At 38.5% G+C, this 17,672-nt stretch overlaps 1 protein-coding gene across 6 annotated transcripts in view; it reads left to right on the top strand.

Annotated features, from left to right (window-relative positions):
• Positions 1-17,672, top strand: part of SENP6 (SUMO specific peptidase 6) — a 112,362-nt gene that overhangs the window by 8,700 nt on the left and 85,990 nt on the right. For 4 of the 6 annotated variants that reach the window (XM_008006386.3, XM_038002157.2, XM_073022650.1 and 1 more), the window contains exons 2-3: positions 10,492-10,585; positions 12,886-12,946. In XM_008006386.3, coding sequence (XP_008004577.2) covers positions 10,492-10,585; positions 12,886-12,946 — 155 coding nt within the window. Of the gene's footprint in view, positions 1-10,489; positions 10,586-10,886; positions 10,932-11,710; positions 11,819-12,885; positions 12,947-17,672 lie in introns of those variants that run through there. The other 2 variants (XM_038002161.2, XM_073022651.1) reach the window with 2 other exon arrangements.

Below are 17,672 nucleotides of genomic sequence, written 5' to 3'. Positions count from 1 at the left end.
AACAGAATGGGAGAAAAAAATAACAAAGTGCTGGCATCCAAAAGATGGTAAATTCACTTTTCATTTTTGATAAAGAGTGAACAATGAGGAACTAGAAATTCTCCTAGGCTTGGAGAATTTAAACTGTTTAGTAACCTTGTTGTTTCGTATATTCAAAAATCTACAAACTTTGTACCCTCATAACCTCCTACTTATGAATCTAGCACTAAATTCTGGAGACAAGATGAAGGTACTACTTCTTAACTACCATGACCCCTGCTGACTCTACTTCTGTGGAAACCAATAACTTCTTTTTCTTCATAACCCCAGCGGTCACTATTTGAATGAAGTGGAATTCCAAACATTTTGGCATTTGATCTTCTGCTTTCAGCCCAGGTTGGTTTTCATTTTTTAACCACAGGAGATATCAAAGAATGATTTAGTAAATCATAATAGCAAATAAATCTGAGGCTGTTTATCAGCTTCTCCTTCACAAGTTTGGATATTAGCTCCTCAGTCTCCTTTGCTTTCACCATTTACAGACTTCACTTGTTTCTTGAGTCTCTGTTAATGTCAGCTTTTTATGAAACTGTCCATCTTCTTGAATTATGTGTTTGCACTTTGAGAGCTGGAGTGTTCCTCCGGTGTCTTTGGTCTCACAGAATCCTGAATTCCCTGACACTCTGATGATCCTCTCACTTTAGAGCATAAGGAACATTTGGAGCTACTTATCTCATGCAGTCATTTCTCAGTTTAGTTTCTGGCTTCTAAGTTTGTGTGCTTCAGCCTGAGATACGTGTATTTTTAAGAGATTGTGTATTCTGTGTAAAGGTAGTACCAACTGCACCACTTTGGAGTAGGTATCATTGCTAGACGTTTTCATTCCATAGAAAGCTAAGGAGTTTCTGGCAACACCTGTAGCACTAAACTGCTGCCTCACTAATGAACTAAACTGACTATGCTAGCATCCTGCTGAAAGGTACATAGAAATAGATAGCCTAGTGAAGCTGGGGTCCTAAGGGAAAGAATATTTTAGTTTTGGTAGCTCACAGAGGGGTCTAATTTAATATGACATCCAGAAATATAATATTTTAAGACTTTATCTTGAAGATAGTAGTGATCTATTGGTTTGTCTTCTGTACCAAACGATACAGGTTTTGAAGATCAGGGACTTGAGAAAGGCTTAACTAGGTGATTTTTCTTCTTGTAGCATCTGCAGGGATAATTTGGTGGTGTTTTGTGTGGTTTGGTTGGGAAGTTCCATGTCTGCAGTCTAAAGACCTCTTTAGATGGCCTCTGCAGCAGGGTACTCAGACTTGTAACATGGTGACTGAAGGCCTTGAAAAATCTTGATAGTTCTTGAGAACGACTTGGGCTGTAGCCTACAAAACCACATAAAATTGCTTTCCTAACTTTCACATTTAATTCTCTCTGTATTTTCTTTTGCTGCATTTATATTTCTCAGTTACGTTTTTCTTACGAGTTTTTCTTATATTCATAATTGTGGTGCACTTATGGCTCACTGCAGTCTCAAACTCCTGGGCTCAAGGGATCCTCCTGCCTCAGCCTCCTGAGTAGCTGGGACTACAAGCATGTGCCACCACAGCCAGCTGATTTTTTTATTTTTGTAGAGACAGAATGTTACTATGCTGCTCAAGCTGGTCTCGACTTCTGGCCTCAAGCAATCCTCTTGCCTTAGCCACCCAAAATGCTAGGATTATAGGTGTAAGCTGTCTGATAACCCTATGAGACTATCAGAAATTAAAACATCACTACAGTGGGAGATGCTGCATAGAAACAGGAAAACTTAAAAACGGCTACTGAAACCACTTTGGAGATCAATTTGGCAATACCTATTGAACTTGAAATTGCACATCCCTGAGGACCAAATCTTTCCATTGCTAAGGGATATACTAGGTCAGGTATCAGAAAACGATGCCCCAGGCCGGGCGTGGTGGCTCACGTCTGTAATCCTAGCACTTTGGGAGGCCAAAGTGGGCAGATCACTTGAGGCCAGGAGTTCAAAACCAGCCTGGGCAACATGGTGAGAACCCCCTCACTACTAAAAATACAAAGATCAGCTGGGCATCATGGCACATGCCTGTAATCCCAGCTACTTGGGTGACCGAGGCACGAGAGTCACTTGAACCCAGGATGTAGAGGTTGCGGTGAGCCAAGATTGTGCCCTGCACTCCAGTCTGGGTGACAGAGCGAGATTCTATCTTAAAAAAAAAAAAAAGGAAAAGAAAACTATGACCCAGCCAAATTTGGCCAGCGTTCTGTTTTTAAGAGGCTCATGAGCTCAGAATGGCTTTTATATTTTTAATGACTGGAGGGAAAAAGTCAAAAGAAGAATGTTTTATGACACATGAAAATTACATGAAATTCAGATGTCACTGCCCTTAAATAAAGTTTTATTGCAACATAGCAATATCTATTTGCATTATCCCGGCCTTCTCATTGAAATGGCAAGGTTGAGTAACTGACAGAGACTGTGTAGACTACACAGTGTAAGATACTTACTATCTGGCCCTTTACAGAAAAAGACTGGTGACCTCTGCCCTGGAGAAACACACATGCACAAGGAAACAAACTTAAAAAAAAAGTTCTTAATAGCAATATGAGACATACTAAAATGTTCATAGTAGCAACGTACGTAACAGTAAAAAGGTGAATGTAACCTAAATTTCCACAAATGGGGGATATATACATAAGCGATTATACTGTGGAACACTAAATGATAATGAAAATGAAAGCACTAGAGTTTTTTTTTTTTTTTTAAACCCTTTGAAAGTAAATTTCAGACATGCTGCTCATTTAACCCTAATTACTTTATTGTGTAACTTACCAGTACTTTTGTTTAGGAAATATACATTCTCTTAAATTACTACAGTGTAGTTATAAAACTCAGAAAATTAACATTGATACAATACTATAATCTACAAACATTTTTCCACTTTCATTAGTTGACCTAAAAATGTTCCTTAATGGCAAAAGAGAAAAAATTCTGGGTTCAGGATCTGATACAGAATGATGTTTGCATTGATTTGTCATGTCCCTTTTGTCTTCTTTAATATGGAAATAGCTTTTCAGACTTTGTCTTTCTTGACCTTGACATTGTTTAAGAAAACAGGATGGTTATTTTGTAGTTTAATCCCAATTTGTGTTTATCTGATGTTTCCTTATGATTCAAGTCAGGTTATGCGTTTTTAAAAATATAAGGAATGCCATAAAAATGATTTTTTTTCTCAGTGTGTCATATAGAGAGGACCATGATGTCAATTTGTCTTGTTGTTGGGGAAATTGATCAATTGATCACTCAGTTAAGTTGGTGTTCGCCAGATTTTTCTGCTGAAAGTTACTATCTTTTTTTTTTTTTTCGAGATGGACTCTGGCTTTGTTGCCCAGGCTGGAGTGCAATGGTGCAATCTTGGCTCACTGCAACCTCTGCCTCCCGGGTTCAAGCCATTCTCCTGTCTCAGCCTCCCGAGTAGCTGGGATTACAGGTGTGCGCCACCACGCCAGGCTAATTTTTCGTATTTTTAGTAGAGATGGGGTATAACCATATTGGCCAGGCTGGTCTCAGACTCCTGACCTTGGATCCACCTGCCTTGGCTCCCAAAGTGCTGGGATTACAGGTGCGAGCCACTGCACCCAGCCACTCTCTTTCTCTTTGAAATTAATAAATATTGTGTGGGGAGATATTTTGAAACCTTGTGAATAACTTGTTTCTTACCAGATTTCACCCACCAGTTCAGCATCCATTGATGATTCATGCCTGAATCCCCCAGTTATTAATATAATGGTTCCCTAGTGATTTTTCTCCCTTTACTGCACCAACAATAGAAAAGAAAACAAAACTATGACCCAGCCAAATTTGGCCTTCACTATATACTTCAATAGACTTGTTGATAGTTTATTGCTGGGGAAGAGTTAGATGTTTGCTGAAGGTTTGGGGAGTTATTCCTATTTCAGATTACGGAAGTGCCTTCCTATTCCCGATTTGCAAGTTTGTTGTTGTTGTTGTTGTTGTTTTGAGACAGAGTCTCACACACTTTGTTACCCAGGCTAGAATTCAGTGGTGGCCTGATCTCAGCTCAGTGCAACTTCCACCTCCCGGGTTCAAGCAATTCTTCTGCCTCAGCCTCCCAATTAGCTGGGATTACAAGCATGCACCACCACACCATCTCATTTTTGTATTTTTAGTAGAAACAGGGTTTCGCCATGTTGGCCAAGCTGGTCTTGAACTCCTGATCTCAAGTGATTCACGCACCTTGGCCTCCCAAAGTGCTGGGATTATCTCGCCTATCCTACCAAGAGGATTTTTTTGTTTTGTTTCATTTTTTTTGAGACAGAGTCTTGCTGTGTCGCCCAGGCTGAAGTGCAGTGGCACGATCTCAGCTCACTCAACCTCTGCCTTCTGGGTTCAAGCGATTCTCCTGCCTCAGCCTCCCGAGTAGCTGGGATTACAGGCGCCACCTGGCTAATTTTTGTATTTTTAGTAGAGACGGGGTTTTGCAACATTGGCCAGGCTAGTCTCAAACTCCTGACCTCAAGTGATCCACCCACCTCAGCCTCCCAAAGTGCTGGGATCACAGGCGTGAGCCACCATGCCCTGCCTGCTAAGAGTTTTTGTTTGTTGTGAGTGGATATTGTAAATTACATTCATGATTTTCAAACATTTACTTTTGCTTTTTAGAATAAACCCTACCTAATTGTAATGTGTTATATATCACTGAGTTTGATTTGCTAATATTTTATTTAAAGTTTATATCTGTCTTTATGTGAGATTCCTCAGTAATTTTCCTGCCTTGAAATTATTACTTCTACAGAGGTTCTAATCTATTATCAGTTAGGGTATGTTTGAGTTTGCTAGAATTGTGTGTAAACAGCCAGGCGCAGTGGCACACACCTGTAATCCCAATGCTGTGGGAGGCCGAGGCGGGTGAATCACAAGGTCAGGAGTTCGAGACCAGCCTGACCAGCATGGTGAAACCCCGTCTGTACTAAAAAGACAAAATTAGCCGGGCGTGGTAGCGTGCGCCTGTAATCCCAGCTACTCAGGAGGCTGAGGCAGGAGAATTGCTTGAACCCGGGAGGCAGAGGTTGCAGTGAGCTGAGATTGCACCAATGCACTCCAGCCTGGGCAACAAGAGTCAAACTCTATCTCAAAAAAAAAAAAAAAAAAAAACACTCTGTGTAAAGAACCCTAGTTCCTTTAGTGCGTAAATATTGTAACATCTCTTTTGACTTTTGAAACATAGGTTCATTTTACATTGTGTTTTTAAATTTTTATTTATGTATTTTTGAGACTGTCCCGCTGTGTCACCCAGGCTGGATTGCAGTGGTGTGATCATGGCTCACTGCGGCCTCAATCTCCCAGGCTCAATTGATCTTCCGTCCAATCCTCCTATCCCAGTCTCCTCAGTAGCTGGTCCTACAGGCAAGCACTGCCATGCCAGGCTAGTTTTTTTGTATTTTTTTGTAGAGACAGGATTTTGTCATGTTGCCCAGGCTGGTCTCAAATTCCTGGGCTAAAATGATCTGCCCGCTTCAGCCTCGCAAAATACTGAGAGTACAGGCATGAGCCACTGCACCCAGCCTTTGGTGTTTTAAAACCTTTTATTTTTGAATACATTTAATAGAAGTTTCAAAGATGGTTTAGATAATTTCTTTCCTTTTTTTTTTTTTTTTTTTTGAGATGGACCTTCGCTCTTGTTGCCCAGGCTGGAATGCAATGGTGTGATCTTGGCTCACTACAACCTCCATCTCCTGGGTTCAAGTGATTCTCTTGCCTCAGCCTCCTGAGTAGCTGGGGTTACAGGCATGCACCGCCACGCCCAGCTAATTTTGTATTTTTAATAGAGATGGGGTTTCTCCATGTTGGTCAGGCTGGTCTAAACTCCCGACCTCAGGTGATCCGTCCGCCTCGCCTCCACCTCCACCTCCCAAAGTGCTGGGATTACAGACGTGAACCACCGCGCCTGGCCAGTTTAGAGAATTTCTATGTAACTTTTACTCAGCCTCCACTAATGTTGCCACCAAATATGGCCAGTGTATGTTTGTCATAACTATGAAATTTAACATTTGTATGATAGTATTATTACTGTTACCTGAACTACAAACTTTATTTTGTATTTCACCAGTAATTCCATTAATGCCTTTTTTGTATTCGAGAGTCCAATCCAAGACTTCAGATTTGATTTGTCTTGTCTCCTTAGTATACTGTGTTCTTTCAGTTTCTTAATCTTTCCTTGTTTTTCATAACCTTGGCAGTTGTACAAAGTACTGTATACAGGTATTTTATACAATGTCCCTCAGATTGGGTTTGTCTGATGTTTTCTTATGATTAAACTGGGATTATGAGTTTCAGGGAAAAGATCACAGTGCTGAAGTGCTATTTTCATCATACCGTATTAAAGCGTACATGCCATGAATAAGACATATCACTATGAATGTTAAGTATGATCACTTGGCTGAGGTAGTCTCCATTGTCAGTTTGTTTTCCCCCCCTTTTATGTCTGTGTTTTTGAAGTAAGTTACCAAGGTGAGCCCGTACTCAAGGAAAATTCGCTTTTACCTTTGGAGAAGGGAGTGTATGCTTATATTATTTGGAATTCTTCTATAAGGAACATGTGTCCCTTCTTTCCATTTATTTATCTATTCAATCATCTGTTTTTATCAGTATGGATTTTGGAATGTTTATTTTATTTAGGAGTTATAACCCAATGCCAATGTTACTTATTTTTGCTAAAATTGTTCCAACTTTGGCCATTGGGAATTCTTTCAAGTTGGCTTCCATAACCTTTTGATACTCCCCCATCTTTAAAAAAAAATGACTTTCTTGCATTCTGACCCTGTAAGTTACACCAGCTTCATGTTGGCATTTTTTTCTGCCTCTGGCCTAGAATCAGTCATTTCTTCTAGGAGCCCTGGCTCCTTTTATTAGAGAGAATGGTATATAGAAACCAAGATCTAGTTGTAAGTGTGTTTGTTGCTACTGGGGTGTCACTGCTTCTAGACCCTCTAAGAAAGCAGCCCTAACTCTCTATACTAACCCATGTTACAACATACCTGTCCATCTGTATATATATTAAATAAATGTGAGTTCATGCTGATATGTCCGACTGTAACCTAGTACCACAGGGTTCATTCTATCTTTCCTCTCTTGTTTATTTGTAACTTCTTTATCTGACAGGGAGAAACCTTGTTTCTATTATCTACTATTTATTATCATTATTATTATTGTTTTTTGTTTTTTTTTTTTGAGGCAGAGTCTTGCTCTGTCGCCCAGGCTGGAGTGCAGTGGCACTATCTCGGCTCACTGCAAGCTCCACCTCCTGGGTTCACGCCATTCTCCTGCCTCAGCCTCCTGAGTAGCTGGGACTACAGGCGCCTGCCACCACGCCCGGCTAATTTTTTTGTATTTTTAGTAGAGATGGGGTTTCACCGTGTTAGCCAGGATGGTCTCGATCTCCTGACCTCGTGATCCACCCATCTCGGCCTCCCAAAGTGCTGGGATTACAGGCTTGAGCCACCGCGCCCGGCCTATTATCATTATTATTATTATTTTTTGGGGGGGACAGAGTCTCGCTCTGCCACCCAGGCTGGAGTGCAGTGACGCATGGTCTCTGCTCACTGCAAGCTCCACCTCCTGGGTTCACGCCATTCTTTTGCCTCAGCCTCCCAAGTAGCTGGGACTACAGGCGCCCGCCACCACGCCCAGCTAATGTTTTGTATTTTTTTTTAGTAGAGACGGGGTTTCGCCATGTTAGCCAGGATGGTTTCGATCTTCTGACCTTGTGATCTGCCTGCCTCGGCCTCCCAAAGTGCTGGGATTACAGGCGTGAGCCACCGCACCCGGCCTATTATGTTTTCAATCCCAGTATACATGTTAAGAAGTTTAATGTATACTGGTAGTTTGCTCATTAAGACTTATTTCCTCCTTTTCATGATATTTCTGAAACCTTTTTTCGGGCTTGCATTGAAGTTTTATATTTTTTAGAGAGGATTTGTGTTTGCTTGTGTTAGTTACTTTCAGGCTGTTCCCCCCCCCCCCCCATTTTAAAAGCAGTTTTTTATTGTGGTATATATAACATAAAAGTTACTGTTTAACAATTTTTAAGTGTATATTTGTACAGTTCCTTGGTATTAAGTACATTTATAATGTTGTGCAGCCACCACCAATATTTATTTTTGGGTCTTTTAAATCATTATAAACAAGAACTGTGTACCTATTAAACAGTAATTCTCCATTTCTCTACTTCCTTTAGCCTCTGGTAACCTTCATTCTACTTTCTGTCTCTATGAATTTGCCTATTCTGGGTACCTCATATATGTGGAATCATACAGTATTTGTCCTTTTGCATCTGGCTTATTTCACTTAGTAACTGTTTTTAGGGTTCTTCCATCTTGTATCCTGTATCCAATTTGTATCCCTTTAAGGCTGAATAACATTCCATTGTGTCTATGTGTGTGTGTGTGTATACATATGTACACACATACTATATTTTGTTTATTAATCTGTTGATAGAAATTTGTGTTGTTTCCACCATTTAGCTTACTGTGAATAATGCTACTGTGAGCATTGGCATACAAGTGTCTGTTTGAATACATGCTTTTGTTATTTTAGATGTCTACCTAGAAGTGAAATTGCTAGCTCATATGGTAATTCTACGTTTAACTTCTTGAGGAACTGCCAAATTCTTTTCTACAGTGCCTGAACTGTTTTTCATTCCCACTAGCAATGCACAAGAGTTCCAATTTCTCCCACATCCTAGCCAGTACTTGTTACTTTCCATTTTTAAAAGTAAATAATAGCAAGCAGGCAGGGTGGCTCACACCTGTATTCCCAGCACTTTGAGTGGCTGAGGCAGGGAGGATGGATTGAGGCCAGGAGTTCGAGACCAACCTGGGCAAAATGGCAAGACCTCACCTCTACAAAAAAATGTAAAAATTGCCTGAGCATGGTGGCATGTGTCTGTGATCCCAGCTACTCCGTAGGCTGAGGCAGGAAGATCACTTGGGCTCAAGAGGTCAAGGCTGCAGTGAGCTATGATGGCGCCATTGCACTCCAGCTTGGGCTACCTTACCTCAAAAAAAAAGGGAAAAAAGCTGTCCTAATGGGTGAGAAGTAGTATCTCATTATGGGTTTGATTTCCATTTTCTAATGGTTAGTGATGCTGAGCATCTTTTCGTGGGAGGGTATTTTAATTATGGGTTTTTCATGGCCTTGTACGTTGTGAAAATTCTGACTACATACCCTAGTTAATTGTGGTCTCTTATGGTTAGGGATTTCCTAACTGTCTTGGTTTATTCGGGCTGCTCTATTGAAGTTCATAGACTGAGAAGCTTTTAAACCTCACATTTCTCAGAATTCTGGAAGCTGGGAAGTTAGATCAAGATGTCCAGATTCAGTATCTGGTAAGGTCCCACTTTTTCACAAATGGTACCTTCTGGCTGTCTCGTCAAGGAATGGAAGCGGCAGACAATCTCCCTTGGGCCTCTTTGATAAGGGCACCAATCCCATTCATGAGAGCTGTGCTCTCGTGATCTAATCAGCTCCCACAGGCCCCACCTCTTAATACCATCCGTATCTTGGGGTTAGGATTTCACCATATAAATTTGGGAACATTCAGGCCATAGCACTGACCATGAGGTGAATATACTTTGTCTTTAGTTCAACTCAAAAAGCCAGAACCAAGCGTAAGACATCAGAATTACCCCACTGCGTCTTCAGTGAGTTTTTTGTTTTGTTTTGTTTTCCCTAGTTCACCCAGTCAGAGTGTTGCCCTTCAGCTTGTCTGCTTTTCAGTCTGACTTTGCTGGGGCCTTGAGGTTAACCTAATAAAGCCTGGGTTCTAGGACATCGGGTTTTTAGTCATACAGTACCGAGAAAGAAATGCCATCTTTGGAATTTCATTTAGCCCTCCGGGTTCCCACTTTCTAGTTGTTAATGGCTTCAAGAGGTTTCAGCCATGCACTTATAAAATTTTTTAAATTCATAATGAGCACATTTAGTGTTCTGATCTAGAGTTTTTCAAGTTGTCAAGTTTTAACTACATTGCCAAAGCAGGAAACCTTGTTTTGTTCTTCTGTTAAAAGGCAGGATCAGTGAGTTTAAGGGAGAGTCTAGCAGTCTGCATATAGTTCTTGTGAAGAAGGCAAGCAAACTGTTTATAGGTACTTATTTCTAGAATCAGTGATCAAAGATGAGATTTAGGACTGATTTTATATATTAATACATATTCATGTGCCCTCCATTTTTATTATAGCTTTCTATTCTGAGCTTCTTTGTGTAGCAAACACATGTATGGATGACTATGAATTAGTAAAAACAGATTTTAATGCCTTTTTCTCTTTGGAGGAAATCAGATGTTTACAAAAAATAGACAAAGACAAGCCAATTAAAACAAAATCTAGAATAATCAAAGAGCTTGGGAAATGCTCACATTTGTTTTATATTGAATAGCTCTATTAATGAATACTTATTGCAGTTTGTTTTTATTTCAGCTTTGGCTAGATCAGAGTCTAAGAGAGATGGAGGTTTTAAAAATAATTGGAGCTTTGATCATGAAGAAGAAAGTGAAGGAGATACAGATAAAGAGTAAGGATTTTTTTTTCCCTCAGATGTTTTATAAGAATAAAACTTCTCATTAGAAAAACAATTTCTATTCCATAGAAATATTTTTAGGAATATGGTATTCTTAAGAAAACATTTAACTCTTTCACAGTCGCTTTAAGGAAAGAAAAAGCAGTTCTTTATTGATAAATTATTTTACTGTTATTTTCTCCATCTTTTGAAATGTATAAATATATGCTTGTAATACATGTAACCTTATAATTAAAAATTGACTGTACAATGGAAGACTTCAAAATAAGGAAATTGTTTTTTGTTTTTTAAAAAGGCATTCTGTTCAGGCAGCAGTTTGAAAAGCCACCATTTATCATGAGTAAGTGAACCCAGATTAAGACCCTTGCATTTTGTATGAAAGTTTAAATACTGTAGTATCTTTCTCCCCCAGTTGTGGCCACACCCCTACCACATCCATCTTAGGTCAGATTCTCACCAGAGAAAGCAGAGCCATTATAAATGATAAACACAGGTGTTTACCCAGACAGAAGTTAAGCAAAGTGTTCATTACACTTTGTTAATCTACTTGGAATGACTGTTGTGTAAAAATTTTAAATGATAGTTTTAATAGAACTTTTTGTATGTTGTGAGATTTGTTTTTAAAATTCAACATTCAGTTTTTTGGCCGGGCGCAGTGGCTCATGCCTGTAATCCTAACACTTTGGAAGGCCGAGGCAGGTGCATCATTTGAGGTCAGGAGTTCAAGATCAGCCTGGCCAACATGGTGAGACCTCATCTCTACTAAAAATACAAAAAATTAGCTGGGTGTGGTGGCGCACACCTGTAATCCCAGCTACTCAGGAGGCTGAGGCGGGAGAATCACTTGAACCCGGGAGGTAGAGTTTGCAGTGAACCCAGATCATGCCATTGCACTCCAGCCTGGGCAACAGAGTAAGACTCCGTCTCAAAAAAATGAAAACAAACAAGAAAACATTGTTTTTAGGTTTTTGATTTATTGATCTTGTTTTCTGCTGGCCAAAATAAACAACACATTCAGAGATACACAAATATACACATGAAGTTCTACCAAAACTATAAATATGTTAGAGAAATTTTTATACAAGAAGTCATTCAGAATATATTGGCTAAATATTGTAGGTGCTTCACTTCTGTCTGGGCAACAGCTCCGTTCATCATTACCACTTTATGTGCCTTCACCGATGAGATGTTGATTTGAAGTTTTATTTGAAGGAGAGCTTTGAACTGGTAAGTCTCTCATTTAAAATCAGTATTTTATGGTTTTCTTTCTTTCATTTCTTTTATACTTTTTCTGATTAAAATATTAAACAATCATTGTTATATTCAGTATGCATATAGTTTTGAAAAATTAGAGTTAAATCTGAAATTAAGCTGCATAGAAAATATACCACCTCTTAAACATGTTTGTAAAGTGTTTATGAGATAACTTTTATCATTTAAAAAATTTGGGATGTATATAAACATTGTAATAAAACATTTTACATTTTTGTGTAAATATCTAGGACTTTACAGTAAATACCTTAGCTGAGTTGTCTTTGAAAAGGTTGTATTTGACTTTCTTTGGTGGCAGATTTACTATAGTTACACATTTTTTAAAAGCTGTCTTTAAGGTGCTACCTGTTCTGTACATTTCATTTATGAATTGAACTTTTTGGTTCATCATGAGTCTCAGGGATATCAGCTTTTTGAACATGTATCTATTAACAGGTTCATGTTATCTATTAACATGATAACATGATAATTTAATCTTTTAGAATTTCAGGCGAGTGATTTCTCAGTGAAGAGTTGATATTTCCAAGAGTGGTGGAAGTATACTATTTTACCATGGTAATAACACTGGAATTACTTCCTTTTCATTAGCTAAGACTTTCTTTCCTTTCAGTTCATTTCTTCTCCATTATTTTGTTTCTCTTGTCTTTCTATCCTTAATTTTCAATCTAAGACAGAAAGGAAAAATAAGTGAGAATGAACAAAATCCATAGCTAAATAAAGAGAATTATGTGTTCATCTGTTGTAGGGTTCAGCAAACTATGATCCATGGGCTAATCTTGCGTGCTATCTAATTAGTAATTTTTGTGGGAACATAGCTACATGTATTGTTTATGGCTATTTTCATACAACATATGAGTAGCTACTACAGAGACCCTATGACCTGCAAAGCCTATGGTCTGGCCCTTTACAGAAAAAGTTTGCTGATTCCCTGAATTAGGTGAACATAGAGGATAAAACCTCAGAATGTAATATAAGGATTATAATTGCAACTTAAGGTTTTTTCCCCCTTATTTTCTGTGTAGTGGGACAAATCTGCTCAGTGTGGATGAAGATGAGGATTCTGAAACCTCAAAAGGAAAAAAGGCAAGTATTGCTTGAAATATTTTTTTCTTTTACGTTATATACAAAAAAATTGTTACCTCAAAAGAAGACCTAATTTTAATTTATAAACCCCAGTTACCCACTTTCTCCACGCCAGAAGCAAATGGTGTTCCCAGTTTGTTATTTATCACTTTGGGAATGTTTTATGCATTATAAAGAAGAGAAATATTTCTACCTCCCATGTTACACAATTGGTAAGATACTGTGCATGATCTTCCTTTAACTTAATATATCTTGGAGACCATCTGTAAGAGTTCATAAAAACACCTCATTCTTTTCAGTGAGTGCATAGTATTCCATTGTGTTATATACCATTAACCAGTTGCACCTATTGATGAATATTTAGTGTTGTCAACTTTTTAATTCTTTTCTAAAATAATGTGTAAATTAGGCTTCTATATGGGTTATTTTGCAGACATACAAGCGTATCTGTAGAATGAATTCCTAAAAGTTGCACTGCTTTATCAGGACAGGTCCATTTCTAATTTTGGCATACCAGATTTACACTTGTTCCATCAATATCTGAACGTTATCTGTTTCCCCACACATTTATCATAATGTCATCAACCTTTGATCTTTGCCAGTGAAAACTGGTATCTCAGTGTAGTTTTAATTTCCATTTTATTTTTTGTGAGGTTGAATATCATTTCATATGTATAGTCTCATTCTTTTCTAAAATAATTGTCAGTTAATATCCTTTGCCCGTTTCTCTATCTGGTCTTTAGAATATTATTCGTAGGAATTCTTTTTATATTTAGTCTAAGACACACTTTTTTTTTTTTCACATTTTGACATCTTTGAAATCTAGATGCATCTTATAAGATAGCGTGATATGCTTTAATTATTTTAAAAAACTGTTTTTGGCCAGGCGTAGTGGCGCACGCCTATAATCCTAGCACTTTGGGAAATTGAGGTGGGAGAATTGCTTTAGGTCAGGAGTTTGAGACTACCTGGGCAACATAGTGAGACTCCATCTCTAAAAAATAAAAATTTTTGCACAGTACATACAATAGTGGTATATTATGTAATAGTTTTATAGGTTTGATGAAATAAGGTATTTTGGAGAAATTGGCCCTTTGCTGTGATACTAGTTGTTGATATATATACGTGTGTGTGTACTTTTTTTTTTTTTTTTTGAGACAGAGTCTGGCTCTGTTGCCCAGGATAGAGTGCAGTGGTGCAGTCTCAGCTTACTACAACCTCCGTCTCCTGGGTTCAGACAATTCTCATGCCTCAGCCACACGGGTAGCTGGGATTACAGGCACACGCCACCATGCCTGGCTAATTTTTGTATTTTTAGTAGAGAACGAGTTTCACCATGTTGGCTAGACTGGTCGTGATCTCCTGGCCTCAAGTGCTTGTCTTGTCTCTGCCTCTGAAAGTGTTGGGATTACAGACCTGAGCCACCGCGCCTGGCCATTACTAAAATTTTAACTCAGGTTTTTCACTAGTCTTTTGTCTTTGCTTATGATGGCTATTGCCATGGGGAAAATATATTTCTTTATGTTATCAAATGTATCATTTTTTCTTTTAAAGGCTTTTGGGTCTACTGCCTTTGTTCTTAATGATGTTAATTTAATGACTTATTTGGGGCTGGGCACGGTGGCTCATGCAAGTAATCCCAGCACTTTGGGAGACCAAAGCAGGCAGATCACTTGAGGTCAGTAGTTCAAGACTAGCCTGGCCAACATGTTGAAACCTTGTCTCTACTAAAAATAGAAAAAATTAGCCAGGCGTGGTAGTGGGCGCCTGTAGTCCCAGCTACTTGGGAGGCTGAGGAAGGAGAATTGCTTGAGCTCAGGAGGCAGAGGTTGCAGTGAGCTGAGATTGCGCCACTGCACTCCAGCCTGGGTGACAGAGCGGGACTCAGTCTCCAAACAAAAAATAAAACAAAAAAACCCACTTTTATATGCTTTGTCTTATTAGATATATAAAATAGTTTCACAACAGTAATACCAACATAATTACCAACAAAATGATTTTCAAATTATTTTGTTTCCTAGTTTTTGATGACACATATATCAGGTATATGTGTCCCACTAGGAATGTGTATTTAAATTAGTATATTTTTAAGTCATTTGGAATTGTTTATTTCTGTTTGGTATTCTACTAACTGAATAGAGAGTTAGGTTTGTTGTTGTTGTTGTTGTTTTTAATTTTGTTTTTTGTAGTGAGGAATTGCATTTTATTTTCATTCTAATTTTTATTGTATAAATTTTTTGTATGGTTTCAGCATCACATCTCAAAAGAGGTAATTTTCAGAGAAATCTAATTTTATCTTGATTCGCTTTATTCTGTTTTCCCTATAAGTGACTTGTTTTAAAAATTAGGTGGCCTAGCTTTTTTTTAATATATATGTAAGCATATACTACTTTTCTTGGAAAAACTATCCACACTGTTTGCTGACACCTTGATTTTCTTACTTAACAGTATGTTATATAGATCACTCTACAGCAAAGTATTTACAGATCTTTTTCATCCTTTTTATTATATAGTACTCCATTGGATGGATATACTATAGATATTTAATTTGTCCCTACTGATGAATAGAGACTTTTTCCCCCAGTCTTTTGCTGTTACATATAAGACTTTACTAAAACCTTGTGCATATATATTTTTTTCATATCTGTGTAGTATATTTGTGGGATAGATTCCTAGAATTGAAGTTGCTATTTCAGAGGTGAAATTCACATGTGATTTTGCTAGATACTGCCAAATTCCCTATCTATAAGTGTTAACATTAGCCATTCCCACTAGCAGTGTATGACTCTATTTGCCTATAATCTTGCAAAATATATAGTCACACTTGAATTTTTGCTGATCTGAACATAGCACCTTCTTCACGTATTTCCTGTATTTACACTGTAAGAATTTGAAGAACTTTTACATTTCCTTTTTTCCCCTGTCTTTCTGGTTTTTTTTTCCCCCCTCTGCAACATCTCTATTTTGTCATAATTTGAGGAAATTTATTTTGTTTATCTATCTATTGAGACTGAGTCTCACTCTCTTGCCCAGGTTGGAGTGCGGTGATGCAGTATTGGCTCACTGTAACTTCTGCCTCCCGGGTTCAAGCAATTCAAGCAATTCTCCTGCCTCAGCCTCCTGAGTAGCTGGGATTACAGGCGGACACCACCAAACCAGCTAATTTTTATATTTTAGTAGAAGTGGGGTTTCACCATGTTGGTCAGGCTGATCTTGAACTCCTGACCTCAAATGATCTGCCCACCTTGGCCTCCCAAAGTGCTGGGATTACAGGCGTGAACCACTGTGCCCAGCCTGAGGAAATTATTGAATTTGATGTTTTTCTGTTAATACTATTAAGTTTTTCTTTATGAAGTTATTCATACTGAAAAACTCTTAAGGTTTTTCCCACTGCAGGTTTTCCTAGCTTTTATTTTAACATCTGGATTTCCTGAAGTGCTGCTTTTTAGGTGTTCTTTACATAGACAAGAAAAAAATAGAAAAAAAGGAGTTAACTGGGTAGATGAAAATAAGATGTGGGCGGGCACGGTGTCTTTTGCCTGTAATCCCAGCACCTTGGTAGGATGAAGCAGGATGATCGTTTGAAGCCAGAAGTTTGAGATCAGCCTGGGCAACAAAATGAGACTCTACCAGAAATAAAAAATAAAAAATAAAAGATGTTTTCTATCACTAACTTATATAGGGCATTGGTCTTAATGTACATATATAGAGCTTTCAGATTTCTTTTTTTTTTTTTTTTTGAGATGGAGGCTTGCTCTGTCGCCCAGGCCAGAGGGCAGTGGTATGATCTCAGCTCATTGCAACCTCTCCCTCCCGGATTCAAGGAATTCTCCTGCCTCTGTCTCCAGAGTGACTGGAGACACCACCACGCTGCCACACCTGGCTAATTTTTTATATTTTTAGTAGAGACCATGTTGGTCAGACTGGTCTCGAACTCCTGACCTCATGATCCGCCCACCTCGGCCTCCCAAAGATCTGGGATTACAGGCGTGAACCACTGCGCCTGGCCTGCTTTCAGATTTCTTATGATTTTTTGTAAAAGTATATGCTTTATTACATATTTTTAAAATGTAAATATTTATGTTTTAAGGTAAAACCTACAGGACACATTGATTTATTTAGGGAACTCTAAAGATCATTCTGATATGATAGTATCATCTATTTTAAATATACATGGACCATCTCTTCTTTAACAGTTAGAAATTTTATATTGTGCCTTTTCCCTCTTAAATTTGTATTTCTTCTGTTCAGTTTTCCCACAGAATCTTAATATGATATACTTTTATGTAATTGAAAATCTTTTTATTGAGCCGGGCGCGGTGGCTCAAGCCTGTAATCCCAGCACTTTGGGAGGCTGAGGCGGGTGGATCACGAGGTCAGGAGATCGAGACCATCCTGGCTAACATGGTGAAACCCCGTCTCTACTAAAAATACAAAAAACTAGCCGGGCGTGGTGGCGGGCGCCTGTAGTCCCAGCTACTCGGAGGCTGAGGCGGGAGAATGGCGTGAACCTGGGAGGCGGAGCTTGCAGTGAGCTGAGATTGGGCCACTGCACTCCAGCCTGGGTGACAGAGTGAGACTCCGTCTCAAAAAAAAAAAAAAAAAAAAAAAAAAGAAAATCTTTTTATTATCCTATCACACTTTAATAGAGATATTCTTCACTGAAGATAAACTTTACTGAAGCTTAACATTAAGTAAAACTCCTGCTACTAAAGTTTGTTTTTTT

This window comes from Chlorocebus sabaeus, chromosome 13 (genome assembly GCF_047675955.1).
Source record: "Chlorocebus sabaeus isolate Y175 chromosome 13, mChlSab1.0.hap1, whole genome shotgun sequence".
In the NCBI taxonomy this organism is placed as follows: domain Eukaryota; kingdom Metazoa; phylum Chordata; class Mammalia; order Primates; family Cercopithecidae; genus Chlorocebus; species Chlorocebus sabaeus.
Note: the sequence above shows the minus strand (reverse complement) of the source record. Positions and strands in the feature narration are given on the sequence as shown.